The sequence below is a fragment of the Lethenteron reissneri genome, chromosome 19, assembly GCF_015708825.2.
Source record: "Lethenteron reissneri isolate LAM-NWPU_2019-01 chromosome 19, ASM1570882v1, whole genome shotgun sequence".
NCBI lineage: Eukaryota > Metazoa > Chordata > Hyperoartia > Petromyzontiformes > Petromyzontidae > Lethenteron > Lethenteron reissneri.
This window is the reverse complement of record NC_083797.1, coordinates 2,432,119-2,450,893: the sequence shown is the minus strand read 5'-3', so window position 1 is coordinate 2,450,893 and position 18,775 is coordinate 2,432,119. Positions and strand designations below refer to the sequence as shown.

At 44.8% G+C, this 18,775-nt stretch overlaps 1 protein-coding gene across 1 annotated transcript in view; it reads left to right on the top strand.

The window, feature by feature from the left end:
- The window catches only part of LOC133344157 (MAP kinase-interacting serine/threonine-protein kinase 1-like), a 31,703-nt gene extending 13,822 nt beyond the window's left edge, over positions 1 to 17,881 (top strand). Inside the window, exons 7-14 of the mRNA XM_061554161.1 lie at positions 405 to 478; positions 2,215 to 2,319; positions 2,940 to 2,995; positions 3,799 to 3,888; positions 5,681 to 5,878; positions 6,660 to 6,824; positions 12,496 to 12,539; positions 13,559 to 17,881. Of these exons, the coding sequence (XP_061410145.1) occupies positions 405 to 478; positions 2,215 to 2,319; positions 2,940 to 2,995; positions 3,799 to 3,888; positions 5,681 to 5,878; positions 6,660 to 6,824; positions 12,496 to 12,539; positions 13,559 to 13,892 (1,066 nt within the window). The 3' untranslated portion in view covers positions 13,893 to 17,881. The remainder of the gene's footprint in view (positions 1 to 404; positions 479 to 2,214; positions 2,320 to 2,939; positions 2,996 to 3,798; positions 3,889 to 5,680; positions 5,879 to 6,659; positions 6,825 to 12,495; positions 12,540 to 13,558) is intronic.
- The last annotated feature ends 894 nt before the right edge of the window (positions 17,882 to 18,775 follow it).

Sequence of the window (18,775 nt, the reverse complement as noted above, 5' to 3'; positions counted from 1 at the left end):
GGGTTTGAACCGTAAACGTCTGCAACAAACGGCGAATGCGCTCCGAACGTGCCACGTCAATGCCCCCATATCACCTTCAAAGAGTGTGCACGGTGGACTTGTGGACACAAGTACACCGTGAATTCCTTGTGCAAATTGTGCGCACCACTACATTTTTGTTGTAGAATTGGATTACAAGTCAATTGGCCCTTCTGCATTGTATTGCATGCAGCTGGTCTCAGGGCTGATGGTGTCTTGTGCATCTTTCAATGAGGTCAACTTCATGTTTTCAACTCCTGTTGATTTGCAAATGCAGGCGATTTATAATCTGTAACGTAATTTTTCGGTTAATTGTATGTGAAGGTGGTAATTGCCTACGTTAAATGATATCCGTGCGTCTGTTTTCTTTTTTACATTTATTCCAGGAACATCTTAGAGCTGGTTGAGTTCTTTGAGGATGAGAAAGCATTCTACTTGGTGTTTGAGAAGATGCATGGAGGTAGGAAACCAAATTGTATTGTCACAAAACACTGACTATCCCCACTGTGTTGATGCAGTGCACATGCACCAGACGTGACTCATGCGGATGCAAAGTCATTATCAGATAACTGGCGTCCAGAAACGCATTTAGCACGCGTTATTTTTTACGGAGAAATATCTCACCACAAAATGTTGGTGTATGTTGGGTAAACCTTTCCTCCGTGTATCCATTCGCCAAAATAAAGTGGGTTTCCATTTTGATTTAGGGAAGAATATTCAACGTCTCGTGGCAGTGTAAATGCATTGGTGAATAAAACCTGATTGCAGTCAATGACCGGATCTAGGAGTCACTCGCGATATCTACAGCATCAAGATAGATTTCCATTATTTATAACGAGGTTATAAATACAGTTCATACATCTATCCAAAGCACTGTAGAATTTTGACCATATTTAAAAGTGTTTATCGCTGCTGATCTCCCTGATATGTGTGCACCCTTTTTCTGTGCAATCTTGAAATGCAGTTGCATTTAGATGTTCTACATTTTAATCGGAATTACATTTGTAAGTGGACTCCAGCCGTGGTGAAATCGGTGCTCATTTAGATATTATTGTTTTGGTTGAGGCTTGATTTAGTCAACAACACCTTGTGGAATGTTAATGAAGTCTTCGCATGTAGATATAGAATTTAGTAATTCTCTTAGTCAAGTTGATGTAACTTGCTGACCCGCCCATACTGGACATGTGTCGAAAAAAAGCTTCCTAGCGCATCGGATTCCTCCAGGGTAAATAAAGGATACATTCTGATTCTGACTAAAGCCGTCTAAATTATATTTCACTCGTAGTTATTAAATGTTGGTGTGAGTGGGGCACACAATCCACTCCCCCCACCTCCTCCCTGGCTAGTATTATCAGTTGAGCCAGAGTGCATTCTGTAAAAAAACTTTATATATGTTGGTCTTCCTCGGTGCGCTGCTGCCTCCAATAATGCTGCTCTATATTAGTCTGCATCTTTATGCGGACGAGTTAATTTCATCTCGACCTAGTCAGTCATGCTGGAGTCGGTCTTAGTGGTGGGCATTCAGAGTCATCTTCACGCTCTGATTTTCGTCCGCTCGTAGTCATCGCCGACTAAAATTGAAATCACTTCAATGGCGAATGTTTTCATCACGAATATTGTCGACAAATGAACACTCGCTCCAATACAAATCTACGGCTTTTTTGCTGTTATGATGGATTTTCTCGTCGTGTTGTACGATGGGGCTTTTCGTTATCATCATTTACAGCATTGATTACACTGGTCAACAAAAAAGAAAAATTCTGGCCTGGACTTTTGCAGCTGTTTTAGACTAATTTCAGGGTGCCGATTCCAAATCTGATCTCAGATTTGCTCTATCACATCTCATTTTATGCTATCGGCATACCCCATTTTCATTGATTTTACCCGAAATTAACTCTGTCACTTATGATTGCAAGTTGTTGCGAGTCAGTGACTGCTTTAGTGTTAAAATATGGTGCTGTATTTTTATGATAGTGTGTTTATAATATCATTTTATGTAGATATCCACATTTTTAAATAATTTTCTTCTGCAGTTTTTATTGAAAATGCAATTTTGATATCTCAAAAACCTGACGTGATAGACAAAAACTGATGCCAGATTTGGAATCGGCACCCCCAAAATTACATTACAACCGTTGGAAAACCTTATGCCAGAAAAAGTGTGTTGACCAGTGTTATTTGTGGTGTTTGCCGCAGGTTCAATACTGACTCACATCCAGATGCGGAAGCATTTCAACGAGAAGGAAGCCAGCCGGGTTGTGCAAGATATTGCGACCGCCCTTCACTTCCTGCACAACAAAGGTTGGTCTCACGAAATGCAATTCAGATAGCCTACAGGTTTTTTTTTTCAACACTCTGTCATGTAAGATTCTTGCATAGATATGAAGCTTCGATTTAAAGCTTTCGTGACTGCAGAGATTCGTCTTCTTGGTTCTTTCAGGTAAAGTCACGTAGAAGGGAAGTAATAAAATAATAAAAATAAAACATAATAAAATAATTCTCACGACGTTTCGGCCACAACGCAAAAGCCGTCCTCAGGTGAAGACCAGGTCTGTCGGGGAGACAGCCTATGAAACGTCGTGAGATGTATTTTAGTATGTTTTATTTTTATTATTTTATTACTTCCCTTTACCGAAAGAACCAAGAAGATAGATATGAAGCATGTCATGCCACATTGGTTCGTCAATTAACACGGACCTTTATTCTCGTGATACACGCTTAAAATTACACTTAAAAATGTATTCTTTGTTTTTATTTATATTGTAATTGGTTTGTCTAATCCCTACAGTCATCGGAGGCGCTATGTTTTCCACAATGGAGAATTGTGATTCCGATTCATCGAATTGGTAATAATTCTACGAATAATATTTCATGGTTTGGCCCAAATGTTCTGTTTACTAATATGTGACATATTTTTAAAGGAATCGCTCACCGAGATCTCAAGCCTGAAAACATCCTGTGCGAGTTTGCCGACCAGGTGACGGCTCGTGACTATTGTCCGATTCGGATACGCAGACCATCACTCGGCCTTTCCCGCATATTAGCAAACACGAACAATTATTATGCAGTCAGAATTTTAAGATAACTCACTGCTGAGAATTTAGTGTGTCGCAGATTATTTGTATTGATATCTAGAATTTCAGAGAAACACGATTGCATGTTCTACTTTATATGAATGTTTTTTTTTATGGGTGGTTATAACCCATCCTTTTCTCTTCAGACTGTTTTATGTCTCACTCTACCTTAGTGGCTACCCTGGGCATTGTTTAAATTTCTTGGCCATAATGACCTATTATTCTCACTTTGGACGAAGAGACACGCATTGGAACCACAGATTTACATAAGGCCCATAGATTTCCTCAGGCCCTATACACTATAATATACACTACTGCAGTGAGAAGCCCATTGAGATCAACATCTCCCCCTCACACACCAATGGCACATGTCTATGCATTGTATAATTGTATAATTTTGAAACGGCCAAGAGGTTCATGGCACACACCAAACTATTGTAAACGATAAAGTGGATCAGAAGTATGAGGGCCCAAAAGCCGAATCATCAGGGCAAAGATTTTTTTAAGAATTTCGACCTCTTATAAAATATGTTGATCGTCGTCTTTTACGTTACATCTTATTCGCTGAAATTGGCAAAGCGGTTTGGGAGGAGCTCTCTGGACAAGTATACAGAAATACGTGTAACACGCAGATTTGGGCGGCGGTGGTGACACGCCCGTGATGGTGACACGCGATGACTCGGTGGGTGATGTGTCACCTGTGCAGGTGACCCCAGTGCGGATTTGTGACTTTGATCTTGGCAGCGGAGTGCCGGTCGGCAGCACGCCCATCTCCACACCAGAGCTGGCCACACCGGTAGCCAGCTCACTCGCACCGTGTGTCACACACGCGCACACGCACACACACACAACAACAACCGCCATTCGCCACTAAGTGGTGGTGACGTCACCACGACGCTTGTGCCAGGCCATGCGCACCTTGCGGCCACGTGAAGTGTCAAAAGCCCGCTGGCAGGAGGTCACGGGGCAGACCCAGGTGCCACGGGTCGACTAACTGAGATGACTGAGATGACTGGCTGATGCACCACCTGTACCCCCTACTGTGCACACGCACACACAAAGAAACACACACAAAGACACACACGCGCGCACGCACGCGCGGCATAATTTCAGCTGGGTCTGTAACGGGTCGGAAACTCAGAAAATATTTTCGAAACCGGTCTCCCAGATCCAGTACACCTCGAGCCACCGCCATGGCTATGAGCACACATGCCGCCGACAAATAGTCTTCCACTCTGCCGGAAAATATTCCGTGAGAAATCGAGCCCTCGAGCGATTACTACAGACACGCTGTTTATTTGAGGCTGTGTAGGTGGGGTACTATTACTTTATATGCTCTTCTTTTTGTTATACTGTATTAAGTGAGGGTGTAGGATTACTTGCATAATTATTGTTGTGAGTTTTCATCAGCATTGTTTACTGGATTACTGGATGGAGCCTTTAAAATGTTGATATGACTAATTATTGTTGTCAGATATTTTTAAGACTAAAAAATATACACAATTACATTTGGTCGTTTTTACTTCATAGTTAAGATGTAGGAGAGTGTCAAACTCAGCAGTTGTAAAGTTGTGAGTTCAAATCCATTTCAGGTGTCAAATTACCCCACCGTCTCTCCAAGTCTATAAAATGAGGACTATCTGTGGTGCAGTCGGATATACTATACAAATACTAGTCCCTGTCATAGAATAGTGGAATTTCCATTCCAGGCTCAGGACTCAATTTTATATGAACACCACTCTCGGTCTGTTTCAGCAGGAGTATATTTTAACTTTGGAAAGTTTTTTTGTTTAAATTTGGATTTAAAGCTTTCGTGACTGCAGGGATTCATCTTCTTGGTTCTTTCGGTAAAGTCACCGAAAGAACCAAGAAGATTTTTTTGTTTAGTTTCTCCAAATACAATGTATGCTCTGGGCATGAGACATTGACATCTCCATTAAAAATGTGTCATAAGCTAAGAGTACACCACCTTGTGTCAGCGAATGGCCAGGGAAAATTACATCATAGATCTGCTTCTGAAGTGATTCCCCATAGGTGTGTTTATTCGATTCTAAAAAATATATACACAAACATATATCTTAGCTGAAATTCGACAAATTAAGTGGAAAAATAAACTCATTGGGGGATTTTCATGCAGTTATTAGTCTCAGGGTTGAGACCATCAACTTCCTTCACTTGACAACCCAGTTTTAATCACTAATGTTGGCAGTGTGGCTTAGCGTTCTCATATGGTATTAGCCTCTTGAGCCACCGGGGGCCACCTCGCTCTAAAGCGGCGGTGTTGCACGCTTGACATGGGCCCTCGTGCGAAGAATTAACGGGAGGGGGGGACCCCTTGTCCCTTTTCCCCCCCACCCCCTTTTTGTTGCGAGTGGGCCACAGGGCACCTCCGATTAGCGCGGTCGGCTATGTACGGCGCGAAAGAAGTTCAACATAATACATACATACAGGGCAGTTGCACCGTCCTGCACGCTTGATAAGCTAGCTCACTGCTTTGACATTTTGGGAACATAATTTGACGCTTGAGATGAGGTCACTGGGACGCTCTCGACAGCAGCTGCGTGCGTTGTCGTTGGCGTTGCGAGCAGTGCGGCTCCGCCGAGTACATGGCCCCCGAGGTGGTCGAAGCCTTTAACGAGGAGGAGGCTTCCTTCTACGACAAACGCTGCGACCTCTGGAGCCTGGGCGTCATCACGTACATCCTGCTCAGCGGTTACCCTCCCTTCGTGGGCAACTGCGGTGGGAAGTGTGGCTGGGACAGCGGGCAGCCCTGCTCGCCTTGCCAGGTGCGCGTGTGTACGGCGGTTGCCGCTGTACGTGCTTTTATTCACGTTTGTTTTGGCATAAAACGAGGGTTTGTTTAGTTGGAAACCACACGCCGGCACGTGCTGGTTATGAACGGGCTTCCTTTGGCCGGAAGCTACTTGAGTGAAGATTGTGGGTTAAGCTGTTTAAAAAAAATAATATGATCAATATTTTTTCATACAATTTAAATGCATACTTAGTGTGTGCTATTTTTTTAAATATTGTTCACTTGTAATATTTAACATTCTCAATCGGTGTCTCAACATAAGGTATTTTTTGGCAAAAATAATAATCATTCGGAAACATAAAAAAAGATATAGTTCTGGTACATCTGTCAATGTGGTTCTGTAATTCGTTAAATTGAGCCACAGTAATATTCCATCCAAGTAGCAATCTGGCTTCCTTAGTCCTGCTTATTTTCCAAGACCTGACAAGACAATCACAAAATTACTCGTGTCCTCGGACACAAATTTAAGTAAATTTAGGCCTAAACTCAACAAACTCATAATGCCATTAGCATATCCAGGAGAGCCTCGCTGAGTCCTAAGACTATCTTAGCAGGACAATGACTTTGAATGTTTGTGTGGGAGGAAACAGATTCAAGTGTCCATTGCCTTACTGGCATCTTCTGGCCACCTTGCAGTCCATATCTCGGTACCAATCAGGTTTAACCCTGCTTGATTTCCAACATCTGAAAAGTTTTGATGCATTCACGGTGACTTGGCATGTCATCACTGTCACTGCCCATGTCTTCCCTTGCAGAAAATGCTATTTGCACGGATCCAGGAGGGTCACTACGAGTTCCCGGAGAAGGACTGGGCGGGCGTGTCAGTCCATGCCAAGGACTTGATCTCCAAGCTGCTGGTGCGCAACGCCAAACAGAGGCTGAGTGCAGCGCAGGTGCTGGATCATCCCTGGCTGAGAGGGGTGAGGCCATTACACGCACACACCGACAACTCTCACGTGCGTCGGCCGCCACGTGCGAGAGAGGGAGCAGGTGAGCACGGTCTCCGGACGTGCGTTGCGCTCGCGCGTTCTCACTTAGAATTTGTATTTTTTTCTTCGGCCCTTTAATCGTGCGTTAAGTTGTAAGCAGGCGAGGTTCATGTTCAGAGAGGTCTCTTGAAGAGGTTGAGCTGAGCTAAATATTACATCGAGAAAAAATTACACCAGGGGGTGAAATTGTATAAGTACGTTTCAAAGATAAATGTAAAATGGAGGGCCGTGAAAGATGGTGGCAACTTGGGGTTGTCTTCATCCAGCAGTGGATAGATGATGGCTGATGATGGGTACAGTTAAACAGTGCGAGGTTATGGCTTGTTAAAATATACAACTTTGGGAAACGGAACAATATATTTAGCATTATACATCACCTCGCTATAAATTATTTTAACCAATGCTTAAACTATATTAAAACAAAAATGCGGTATTTAAATTCCATCTGTGTCAACCTAAAAAAAGAGCAAATTACGAATTGGAAAAAATAAACTGAGAGAGGTATTATTCGTGTTACAAAAATTGCACACGAAATATGTCTCCATATTTTCCAATCTACAAATAATGAAAATTACTCCCAGGAAAATAAAATGGGAGGTGTTAATGTTGTACATTTCTTCAAAATATTATTCCCCGCATTCAGAGGCGCGTAAGAGCATCGGTTTGTTTCTGCTGGTTCACACCGACTCGCGTATCCGTCATTCATGCCCAAGCAGCCCAAACGCTCGCACGGCAGAACATCCACGTTTGCCGAGCGTCACTTTCATGCACACTTTACCCCGAGGGCTTGTGGGGTGGCCACAACTGGGGCTGCCTTTTAGTCTTTCGGTAAAGTCACGTAGATAGTTTGTTATTTAAAAAAAAAATTATTTGAACCTATCTACGTGACTTTACCGAAAGATGCAAAGAATATGAATTCCTGCAGTCACGAAAGCTTTAAGTCAAGATTCGACACATGTTTGTTTAGCCCTTTGACCGAATGGATTGGGTCAGGCTTTGTCCTCCTGCAATGTAATACGGTGGCGAGCTTCCTTCCAGCACCCTGCCAGTGCGTGTTGGCACCGACGTGGTGTGTGGCCTGCAAACAATATCGCATTTTAAAACAAATATTCTGTGCACAGCGAAGGGCATATCACGTAGTCTGTTTGTTCAATTATTCTACACTGGTGGTAAATACAGTACGGCGTGTTCATGAAGACATCATCCATTATCAAGAATTAGACAGCAGTTTGAGCTACGATGATCAAACCACAAACACTTGGTAGGATGAATATTTTATCATATGAGCCACATCCACTCCAACCATCCAACTCTCCAAATTGCCACTCGGGCATGTCGACATATATTGCATTAAGATTTGTGAGTCTCGGATGTTTTTGCCAACTGCTCAGGTGGGAATGTTTCAATTGCTTCTGCTTATGTGCTGTTGAAGGTCACTTCAGCCATTCAGATTGTTTTGATTTACACTTTACATTAATGTATATACAGTATGTTGAATTTATTTTGCACCGAACGTAGCCAACCGTGCTAATTGGAGGGAAAGGATTATGTTAAGACAAATTCCTCATATGGCAGCCAAAGGAGAGAAAACGCACCTGGGCAGGCAGCTACCCTCGTGAGTAGGTGCTTGATGGATTGTTTTGTCGCATGACCGTAAGAGATGATGACGGCTTGGGGAGGCCTCCATCCAGCAGAGGTTCGATCGTGGCTAATGATTATGATGATAGATATAATACATCACACTTTCATGGACACCCTGTGATTGTAACCACGTGCCAGTTTGTAGATACATGTTCCAAGTCAAACAAACGATGTCTTCTCGAGAGTAATTTAGGAGGTGCTATAGCTCCTTCCCAAGCCCTGACAAATAACACTGAACCTTTCTCTATTGATGCCATGGGTATTTTAATTATATGGACCAGTGAGTGGAATAATATGAAGAAAATACAACCCTGTATCAATACAATGCTCGATGAAGACATCAATTCAGTAATAAATGTGTATCATTTTGCCATGGAAATCCATAGCTAGCAATACCTAAGTTCTTTGTGATGATTGCAAAAGGAGCTGCAAGACATTTATCAAGTTCATAAAAAATGGAAAACCCCTTAAGCAACCGCTATGAAACTTACCACACAACTGACCAACACCAATGCCCAGATCTGTTTAGTTTTTGGGAAAGATTGCAAACACCATAAAACAAGCTTTAGCACAATTAGTGTATGTGCGCTGGGGGACAAGCACATAGGTATAACTACATGAGGCTAATGTGCGCACACAGCATGTGTGTGCACTTGTGGGGAGCGGTGGTGAAGCAGTTAGCGCGCTGCGCTATGAACCTGGTGACCCGGGTTCGATTCCTGCTCCCGGCCATCACCGGTGACGATTATCTGAACCGGTCCTGGGCCTCCCCTAGGTCGACTCAGCCTCAAATGAGTACCTGGTGCGGTGTGTAAACATCGCCACTGGGGAGACAAAGGCGGTCGGGCATGGTGCTGGCCACACCCACCCCCTCGTGTACCATTCCGGCCTTCATAGGTGCTCGCTAACAGCACTTGCCCCTACAGTCTATTAAGGCTATATGGGGGATCTTTGTCTTTGTTTTGCACTCGTGCGTTCCACTGCAGACAATTGTACAGATAAATACTCCAATAAACTGGAAGCTTTCTTAATGGGCTGGCTTACCAGCTTGTTTTACACTTGTATCAGTACCTGCTAAGGGACTGGAGGCTGGCATTTGGGACCTTGGATTGCCACCTGTATGGGTGGCAGCCCTCCTGGTTGTGCTGGGATTTTTCTGGGGCGTAAAAAAAGTTTACTTTTTTTTAATCAGTTACTTAAAAATCAACCACTCGAGACAATGCATTTACATGTAGCTCTCCTCCCCTCTTCTTGCGCTGTGAGATATTCGTCTTCCCACGGTATGCCCTGGTTTTACTGTCACTCACAGGTGGTAAACCTCGTGGGAGCGGTGCTTTGAGAAGGCTCTGTGTAAGCTGTCCGTTAAGCTGTCTGGCTGGGATTTTTTTCGCTATAAACAAAAGCTGTCCATAAGATTTGTTGTTTAGCTTCACAGGGGCATTAAAATGCCTAAATGTATCTAATTCAATCTGGATGTTCCAGGAATGGATTGTGGGCACAATGTAAGATTTTGTAGAGGGGAAAAAATTACTTTGTTTGCATGCATGTTTGTGAACTGCGCAACTCGGCTTTAATGTTGCGCGTTGCTGAATGTTGCGCTGTGTGCAGTCGCGACGCTGAAGATGATTATCGAACACAAGTAACGAATTAACGCCGAGGCAGAAAATGGTGAAATCGCCGCGACAGATTGTGGTCCTATGATCATTCCAATTATTTCGGTATAAAATTCCTGCTCCATCGCATTTTCAAAATGAACACAGTGGTTCATTCATTCATAACAGGGTTTATTCTTGTCACTGGTAGAAAAAGGAATGTCCTTTTCAGCCAATTGGCCTCCTTTCACAAAAGGCTAATTATTTTGCCAACTGGTATCATCTTCAGCCATGTTAAATCCACTGCTGCCTTGCACCTCTATACATGAGCTCATTTCATTGATCCGTCTCCATGGCGGATGTTTTCTAGGGCCTGTTCCTTTGGCTGCCACCCGGTCGAGAGAAACAACCGCTGGCCATCATCCTCTCTGGCGATGTGTCTTGCCTCATGCCAACCACTTAATTTAATTAACAATCAATTTGATGTTTATAACTTGCATATGTTCTTTGACCCATGTGGTGTTCTGCTCCTTGTTGTAATTTAAAGCGTGCGCTTGACGATTTTTTTTTCAGAATGTTTCGCTTTTGTCCCATTTTCTTTGTCACTGTGCATGTTTCTGATCCATATCTCATAGCAGGGTAATGTATCATATACCAATGTGCCATTATACCGATATTATATTTAACACCAACATATCGATGTGCCTAAGAAAGATTTTACCTTGCCTACTGCAGTAAAGGCTGGTGTGACCCAGCCTTATGGCAACGATTAATTAACAGGTGTTTTTTTAATCGCCAGGAGAGGGCAGCATATTTGTAGTTGTGAAAGCAGGAAATGTCCCGGTTCAGTGAATTGTCACATTTCGGGAGTCATCGATTCAAGGAAGACAAAAACAGCGTTGTGCATTGATTCGTAATTAATTTTGGATTAGGTCGTGTCGGTATAATTGCATTCTTGTCTACTGTAACCCTCCAACACCCGACAGAGCCAATCAAATCAAGTTGTTACGTGGGCAAATATTACTATTGTTTTGTTTTTTAAACAAAGCAGAATGTGGAATAGCGAGCTACATTTTTTTGACAAATGTTTTTTCCCCCCGACGTTTTGCGGGATATTACATCCATCTTTGATTTTCAACATTACGATGGTTTTCTGAATAACCAATAACCAAGTCAATTGGCACATTTGTCCACGCGACAACTTAATTGATCGGCTGTTGGGTGGTGGTTATAGTAAAAAAAAAAATGACACGATGTCTACATGATCTAACGCAGGGGTGGGAAACCTTGTTTCTGCCAAGGGCCATTTGGATATTTATAACATCATTTGCGGGCCATACACAATTATCAACTTCAAAATTAGCCTGTTATGTTTGGTGAAAAATTTAATTAACTCGCCCCTAATGTGATGGCTGGAACTGCTTCTCTTTGGTGAGGCGTGTGATGTTAGCCGGTATTGATGATGTTGCTACTCGCAACTGCTTTTCCAGGTTTGCTCCGAGATTTATTGAATTTCGAGTCCCGCCTGCAGTTGCCATGGCAGGGCCACACCAAATGATTTTGCGGGCCTTATACGGCCCGCGAGCCAGACGTTCCCCACCCCTGATCTAACCCAAAAGAAACTAATTATGAATGATAGTATTTGGTCGTGAAAGTCTAAATGTTAAATTAGTGTGCATCGTAGTGCCTAGAGTGGGTTCACGGATCACCCTAAAGCAAGTGCACGCTCACACAACATTTGGATGAAATACAGTACAGTATAGTTGTAATCAATTCTCATCCGTGCGATTCGATACGTGTATGGTGAGTGTAAGAATCGTCAATGAATGAATGCACTGTTACACCCCTAGTTTTCGTGTGATGAAGTCAGTGGTACATTATTAAGTGAACTCTTTATATAAAATCTGTGGGCGGATTACCCCAGTTGCAGATTAACTGTGCTTATTTTCATCTTTCTCTGCACAATGGTTTAATGAATAGCGACGCGATCTCCTTCGATAACTATCACGGTTGGCTGGTGCGAAAGAAGTTCAACATACTGACAAAATGCGTCGGTGACTCAGTGCCCAAACATGTGGGCAAGTAAATTGATAACTTTGAAAAACATTACAAACGGATGACACATTCAACGTTCACACCCCCATTCTACATAGCTAAACGGTGACTCGGGTATTTTTTTAAATTTCAACCTATATTTACATTACCCATATTTTGTATGCAGACCATCCTTACCCACCAGATGAGAGTTGGCTGCAGCGCACAGCAAAGGGCAGAACATTGACGCCTTGATCCGTTTCCACCAGCAGAGAGCAGCCGGCCACCGCTGTTCCAGTAACCCTGGGTTTGGTGTGGTTTGGTTGTTGTTGCAGAATGCCCTCGAGAACACGTTGTTAACGCCGCAGCTGCTACAACGGTAAGCAAGGATCATCAACCATCGCATGACCTTAAGTGCAATTTGGTCAAGTCAGTGTTTGTTCTGTGTGCTTCCTTGATTATGTATAATGGTTTGTGTCCTACTCAATGTCTGCCAAAGTAAAAAACTGCTCGTGTCAATGCAAAACTGTTCGAACAAAAATAAGAATAGGTTTTACCCTTCCTGGAAATAAAACAGGAGTTGTGTTAAGATGTTCAAACACCAAATAGAAACCTTTTGCAATGAATCAGGTCCACATTAACCATACAGAGTACTTGTGGTGAACATGCAAACAAAGATGCTCTGATAATATATTATGCATTGTCTTTGAAACGGATTGGCCTACATTTTGTATGGCCTAGTCTCACCAGTGTCAGACCAGAGAACGCCAAAAGGCAAAAAGGTCCCCCCCCACACCACACTTTGCGCAAGAACGCAGAAGTGTGTGGTCACGACTTCTACGCCTCTAAATAAGGAACGAAACAGGTGGACTTCTCCACAAATCTGGCTATCGCCTGATGAGGCTGGTTGTAATTACTGGCGCAACGTCGTACTCAGATTGTAAATGTTGTGGCTTGGCTCTCCAACACACCGGTTAGTGCTGTACTCGTGACGAATTGGCCACTTTCTGTTTACGTGACAACCCTTACTAGTTGGCTGTGTCAGGTGGTGGTGGGTTTAACGACACATTTATATATTTACACGATCTAACCCCAAAAAAAACCTCTTATGGATGATGTTGGTTGCGAAAGCCTCCTACGTGTTAAACGGAGCATGTTTGTTTGCATGTTTTGCCACAAGTATGTGTGGTTAATGCAGACTTGATGCCTTGCAAAATGTTTGAGCACCTGTTTTATTGGCAAAAAGGGTAAAACCTCTTCTTATTTTTCATAAATATAGATACTGTAAAAAAGGTCCCACTGATACAAACTCTCAACTGAATCAACGAGTCGCTCCATCTATCCGGCACATCATAGTCGAGTGTCCGACTCCACCCGTGGCGCTGCGCCTCCCCGCAGGAAGAGCAGCGTCACCGGCCTCACGCAGTTTGCAGCGGAGGCCGTGGCGTTCAAGCGGCAGATCTCGCAGAAGGACGAGCACGGGCACGGGGAGGAAGGGGCGGCGCTGGTGGACATCGCGGAGTTCGCCGCGGCCGCGGAGTTCGCCCCGGCCACGGAGGATTGCCGGCCCCTCGCCAGTCAGCTGCACTCCATGCGCCTCTCGCCACCGGCCCGCTCGCGGTTGGCGCGACGCAGAGCCAACGGCGGCCGTTCTCCGGTCAAGCAGGTGGAGGGGGGGCAGCCGCGGGCCGCCCTGGCCGGCGACGCGGACCGCACGGCCGCGGCGGTGTAAGTTTGTTTTTGGGATCGGGGCCACGTGCGCCGTTTGTCCCGTGGCGAGGCCGGTCAAAGCGATCCGGGCAAGAGCAACGATGAGACCGTTACGTGTGCCGTGTGTACGTTGAACTTCTTTCGCACCGTACGTAGCCAACCGTGCGAATCGGAGGTGCGGGGGAAGGACAACAAACTAAACACTGACCTCTCGGTTTTGCATAGAGCCACACATACAAAGACTCCTAAAAATAGACCCCCCCCCCCTCATATAACCTATATATATACACACAGGGGCACAGGAAGACATACACATGAATTGCACACATGGACATGACATTACAAAGACACACCATGATAAACGTCTCAGTTCGAAACACACGAATAGAAAGATACAAACGATATCCACACACTTGACATACATGAGATACACGAAGTCCTCTACCCCCCGTATAGGCTTAGCAGACTTTGGAGGCAAGTGCTGTTAGCGAGCACCTATAAAGGCCAGCACGGCACACGAAGGAGTGGGTGGTCAGCACCACGCCCGACCGCCTTTTTCTCCCCAGTGGCGATGTTTACACACCTCACCAGGTACTCATTTGAGGCCGAGTCGAACTAGCAAACGCTCAATACTGGTTCAGATAATCATCACGGGTGGTCAGGTGTGAGCGGGAATCGAACGCGGGTTTCGTAGGGCAGCGCGCTAACCACTGCACTACCGCGACCCGTGACATACACACATTACGGGATTATCACAGTGGGTTAAGTTGCTGCTCGTTAACGTTTCTGAAAGGATAGCATAGCTTAGGGAGTGGGTGGCGTGTCCATAACCAAGCACGACCGCCTTTGTTTTCCCAGTGCTGATGTTTACACAATCCACCTGGTACACATATAATGCTGAGTCATCCTAAGGGAGGCCGTTTTACATATCACTCGCTATGAATGTTACTCATGGCTAGGAATCGGGCCCAGTATTCAGGTTCAAAGTGCAGTTGACTAACCACTCGGCCTCAATTCCCCACAAGCGCACACAACAACACCCGCATGGACGTAACATAACCTCAACACTCTGATAAGCCAAACTTGTTTACACGACGGAAAGATCGCCCTATCGCCATACAGACTGTTGGGACTCGTGCTCATAGCGTACAACTATTAAGGCCAGTGTAGATGTTTACGCACAATTGTATGTCTCATTAGAGGCCGATTCGAGCTGGGAAGTTCAGATGACTGGCACTCATTGAAGACATGGTTGGTCATTAAACTCAGGTCTGGCGCGTTCTTAGTGCAGTACGCTCAACACTACGCCGCTATTTCCTGTTTACATTCACACACACACACAACAACAGCTAATATTCCTCACTAAGTCATGGTGATATCACGACAGGGCTTATGCCAGGCTAGGTGCACTTTGAGGCCACGTGAAGTACTCTGGTTCTTTCGGTAAAGTCACGTAGTTAGAAATAAAATAAAACAAATCACGACGTTTCGATCGCAACACAAGCGGTCGTCATCAGACAGTCACGAAAGCTTCAAATCAAGATTGAGCCACGTGAAGTGTCAAAGGCATGGTGGCAGGTTGTGGAACAGGCACAGGTTACCGGTTCACTTGGAGATGACCGGCAGATGCACCGCCTCTCCCCTCCCCAATGTGCCACCTTGCTTTGTTTTAGCCACCCAGTGCTCTTCTCGTTGTGAGCTTCACTCCTTCTTCACCTTCCATCGCTGGAGGGGAGGCATCAATTCGTGATATTTCTCCGCAGAGGCCGATCGTCAACGACACGCCTATACCGGAGTGTCGTTTCACAAGCGTAGAGAAGAGGTGGCTTTGATTGTGGCGGAGAGACCTTAATTTTTGTGTGGAGCAACAGGCGCCAGGTAGCTTCCGTGTAGCGTGACACAGCCGATGAAAAGAGAACTCTTCTTTCTGTAATTATTGGGAGTGAGACCACTGCTGCCAAACTGCAAGTGGCCATTTGCACAACGCCACTCGTGGTCCAGCGATGTCGCCCTCTCACCGACACTTGATGTGGATGGATTGTAAACTACTCGTGCGGGTGCTTTGTTGGGACTGATTGTAATCCCCCCACATTTGTGTGGCAAGCTCCAGCTCTCAGAGCAGCAGCAGCAGCAGCAGCCTCCAATTCCTTCGAGGAGGCAGCCGTGAGCAGGTCATCGGCATACGTAGCGCGATTGATCAGTGTATGGGTACTGCACACTCGAGACTCGCATGACTTGCACACCTATACACTTGACACCACTGAGACATTGTTAAACCTCTTGATTCTATACACGCACATGCAACGACATACAGCATTGGATACACACACATGAATTTCACATGCATGTACTTGTAATATACATAAACAAGAAAAATATTTCTCTGTATAGCCTCCATAGATTGTTAGGAGGACAATGCTCTGAGTGAGTGCCTATGTAGGCCAGTAGGACTCATGTGGTGGTGTGGCCAGTCCCCGGCCGCCTTTGTCTCCCCAGTCTTTGTGTACACACCTCGCGAGGTATTCATTTAAGGCTGGGTTGATCCTCGTTGGGTCTTTCGGTAAAGTCACTTAGAATGGTTCAAAGAAAATATCAAATAACAGAAGAGACCCAGTACCGCTTCAGATGTCACAACAACCGCTGTTTGCCACTAAGTGGTGTGGACGTGCTGTGTGTGTGTGTGTGTTGAGGTCACTTGGATATCACAAGCATGCACGGTTATGTGTACATCCAAAGGAATGAACAGGGAATTGTGGGAAATATATATTTAAAATAATTACGGATGACATTTTAATGGGTGCTAACTGGAATAAACGTTGTGTTTTTAGCTGCAGGAACACTCAATGGGGCTGCTGTATAAAGCGTATCATAGCCTACGTGAGACATGTTTAAATACAGGTAAATAAGTGCAATATTGCATGGTTTGGTTTCTGAATATGTAAAAATTATATTTACTATTTAGCCAGGATTTAGCCGCCAAGCCGAACAAATGTAGGTACACACTAAATGTTGTCTTACTGTAATCGTATTGGCGTTAAATCCGACCGACTTTCCAATTGAAATACAGACATTTAGTGTAGCCTGATGTAATAAAATCCCTTTTAAGTATCAGCACAGCCTGATGCTTTGATCTTGCGATGCTGTAATGAGGTTACGGTGATTATCGGTAGGCGGTGGAAACGGGAAGATTACAATGAGGAAGAATAAGAAACATGGTTATCTAGGTCATGTTATCACTCAACAGTTTATCACCTTGCTGCTGTGAAGATGAGCATATCATAAAAAAAATTACTCAATGTACCCCATCGTGTTTCATCTCAGAAGCGAAGTTGGATTTCGTCTGGTTGTTACCCGAATGAGTAACTACAAAGGTTTGCCAGGTGCTGTCGGGTTGAGGCTACGAGAGGGTTTGGAGATGGCAGTGTTGTCAGCCCCGTGCATGCATAGCGGGTTTCTGCCACATACAATACACTCGGTAATGAATTGGCAAAGCTTTCTAATACAGGATCCTTCTGAAAAAAAGACTTAAAGACTCAGCGAGGCCGTTCTGACAAAATAATTGGCATTTTTATTATTCAATGTCATGCATTCTTAAGGTGCTGATACTCGTATAACTTCAGGTGATTCAAAATATTTGCACTTTTTTTTCCTTCGTGAATGGTTTTCAATACAAAAATGTTCTATCATTAAAATGCTGTAATGGTTTGCACAATCGCGTTTAATTAGTTTGTCTGCATAGCATGGCTTTTATTACATACCAATAGGCCTGTTAACATTCCAGTGAGCTGCATGTCTTATGGATTATTTAAATGAATATTAACGGCACGAAAGACGAACAAATTGTGGTTGTAATGCTGTGAGGGTCCTTCACAAATAGAGAGCTTCAGTCACATTGGGAGTTGAAAAGTCTGAATTCATCCGCGCCGTGTTTACAGCCTCGCTCGTTGGCATGTCCTCCATCCTGTGTGTGTGTGTTCGCATCTTCGAAGCTCATTAAAGAAGATATTGGAGGATAACTTTTGCTCTTGTGCCCTCACCGTTTTGAATGCAGTTGAAATACCCACAGCAGCAGCAGCAGCGGCCGCGCAATGATAGCTGATCAGTCTGGTTCCCGAAGAAACTCGCCGCATGTCAGAGCGAGAATTTGGACGTGGTGCCCAACACGACTTTTGCTCAGTTTCTCACAGGGGATTATTGTGTCCGTCCGTCGTGCAGGGAGGGGCTGGGTGGGGAGGGGAGGGTGGGGAGGGCGGGGCTGGGTGGGGGTGGGAGGGTGGGGCTTGGGTGGGGGGGGCTGGGTGGGGAGGGGTTGATCACCCCGTGGTGCCCTTATAAAACTCAACGTTTCACCTACTCACGCCGGCTTGTGCCCGCCCTCACAGTCGGGCATATTTGCGGAATACACCACGCCGCCGTTGACGCTGGCCATTGACCGAGCAACCCAACGTTCCTACCAGCTCCCTCCGCAGGAATCTGATCATCGAGGGTGGAACGTGATCTTGCACCAATTCATGTTTCCTGAATAAATCCTCACCGTGTGGATTGCAACGTAGAACGTCGGCCGTAACAACCTCAGGAGTCGTTGCATAACCAGAGGGGTGGAAGGGCGGGGAGGGAACAGGAGGGCAGAACCCCTGAACTGGCTCGTGAAGAGTCTACACTAGTAGGATCTAAGGGGCCGTCCATAAATGACGTCACGCACCTAGGGGGGGTCAGACATTTGTGACGATGTGTGACAGGGAGGGGGGGGGGGGGACTGTGACGTCACATCAAAATGCGCAACTTTAAATAAATATAAACACGTTCTACTTAAATATACTTTTTGATAAATGTTTTCTCTTACATCAGAGTGCAGCGCCACATTAAATACGCACTACAATGACAATAGTTTAAAGCGATTTAAAG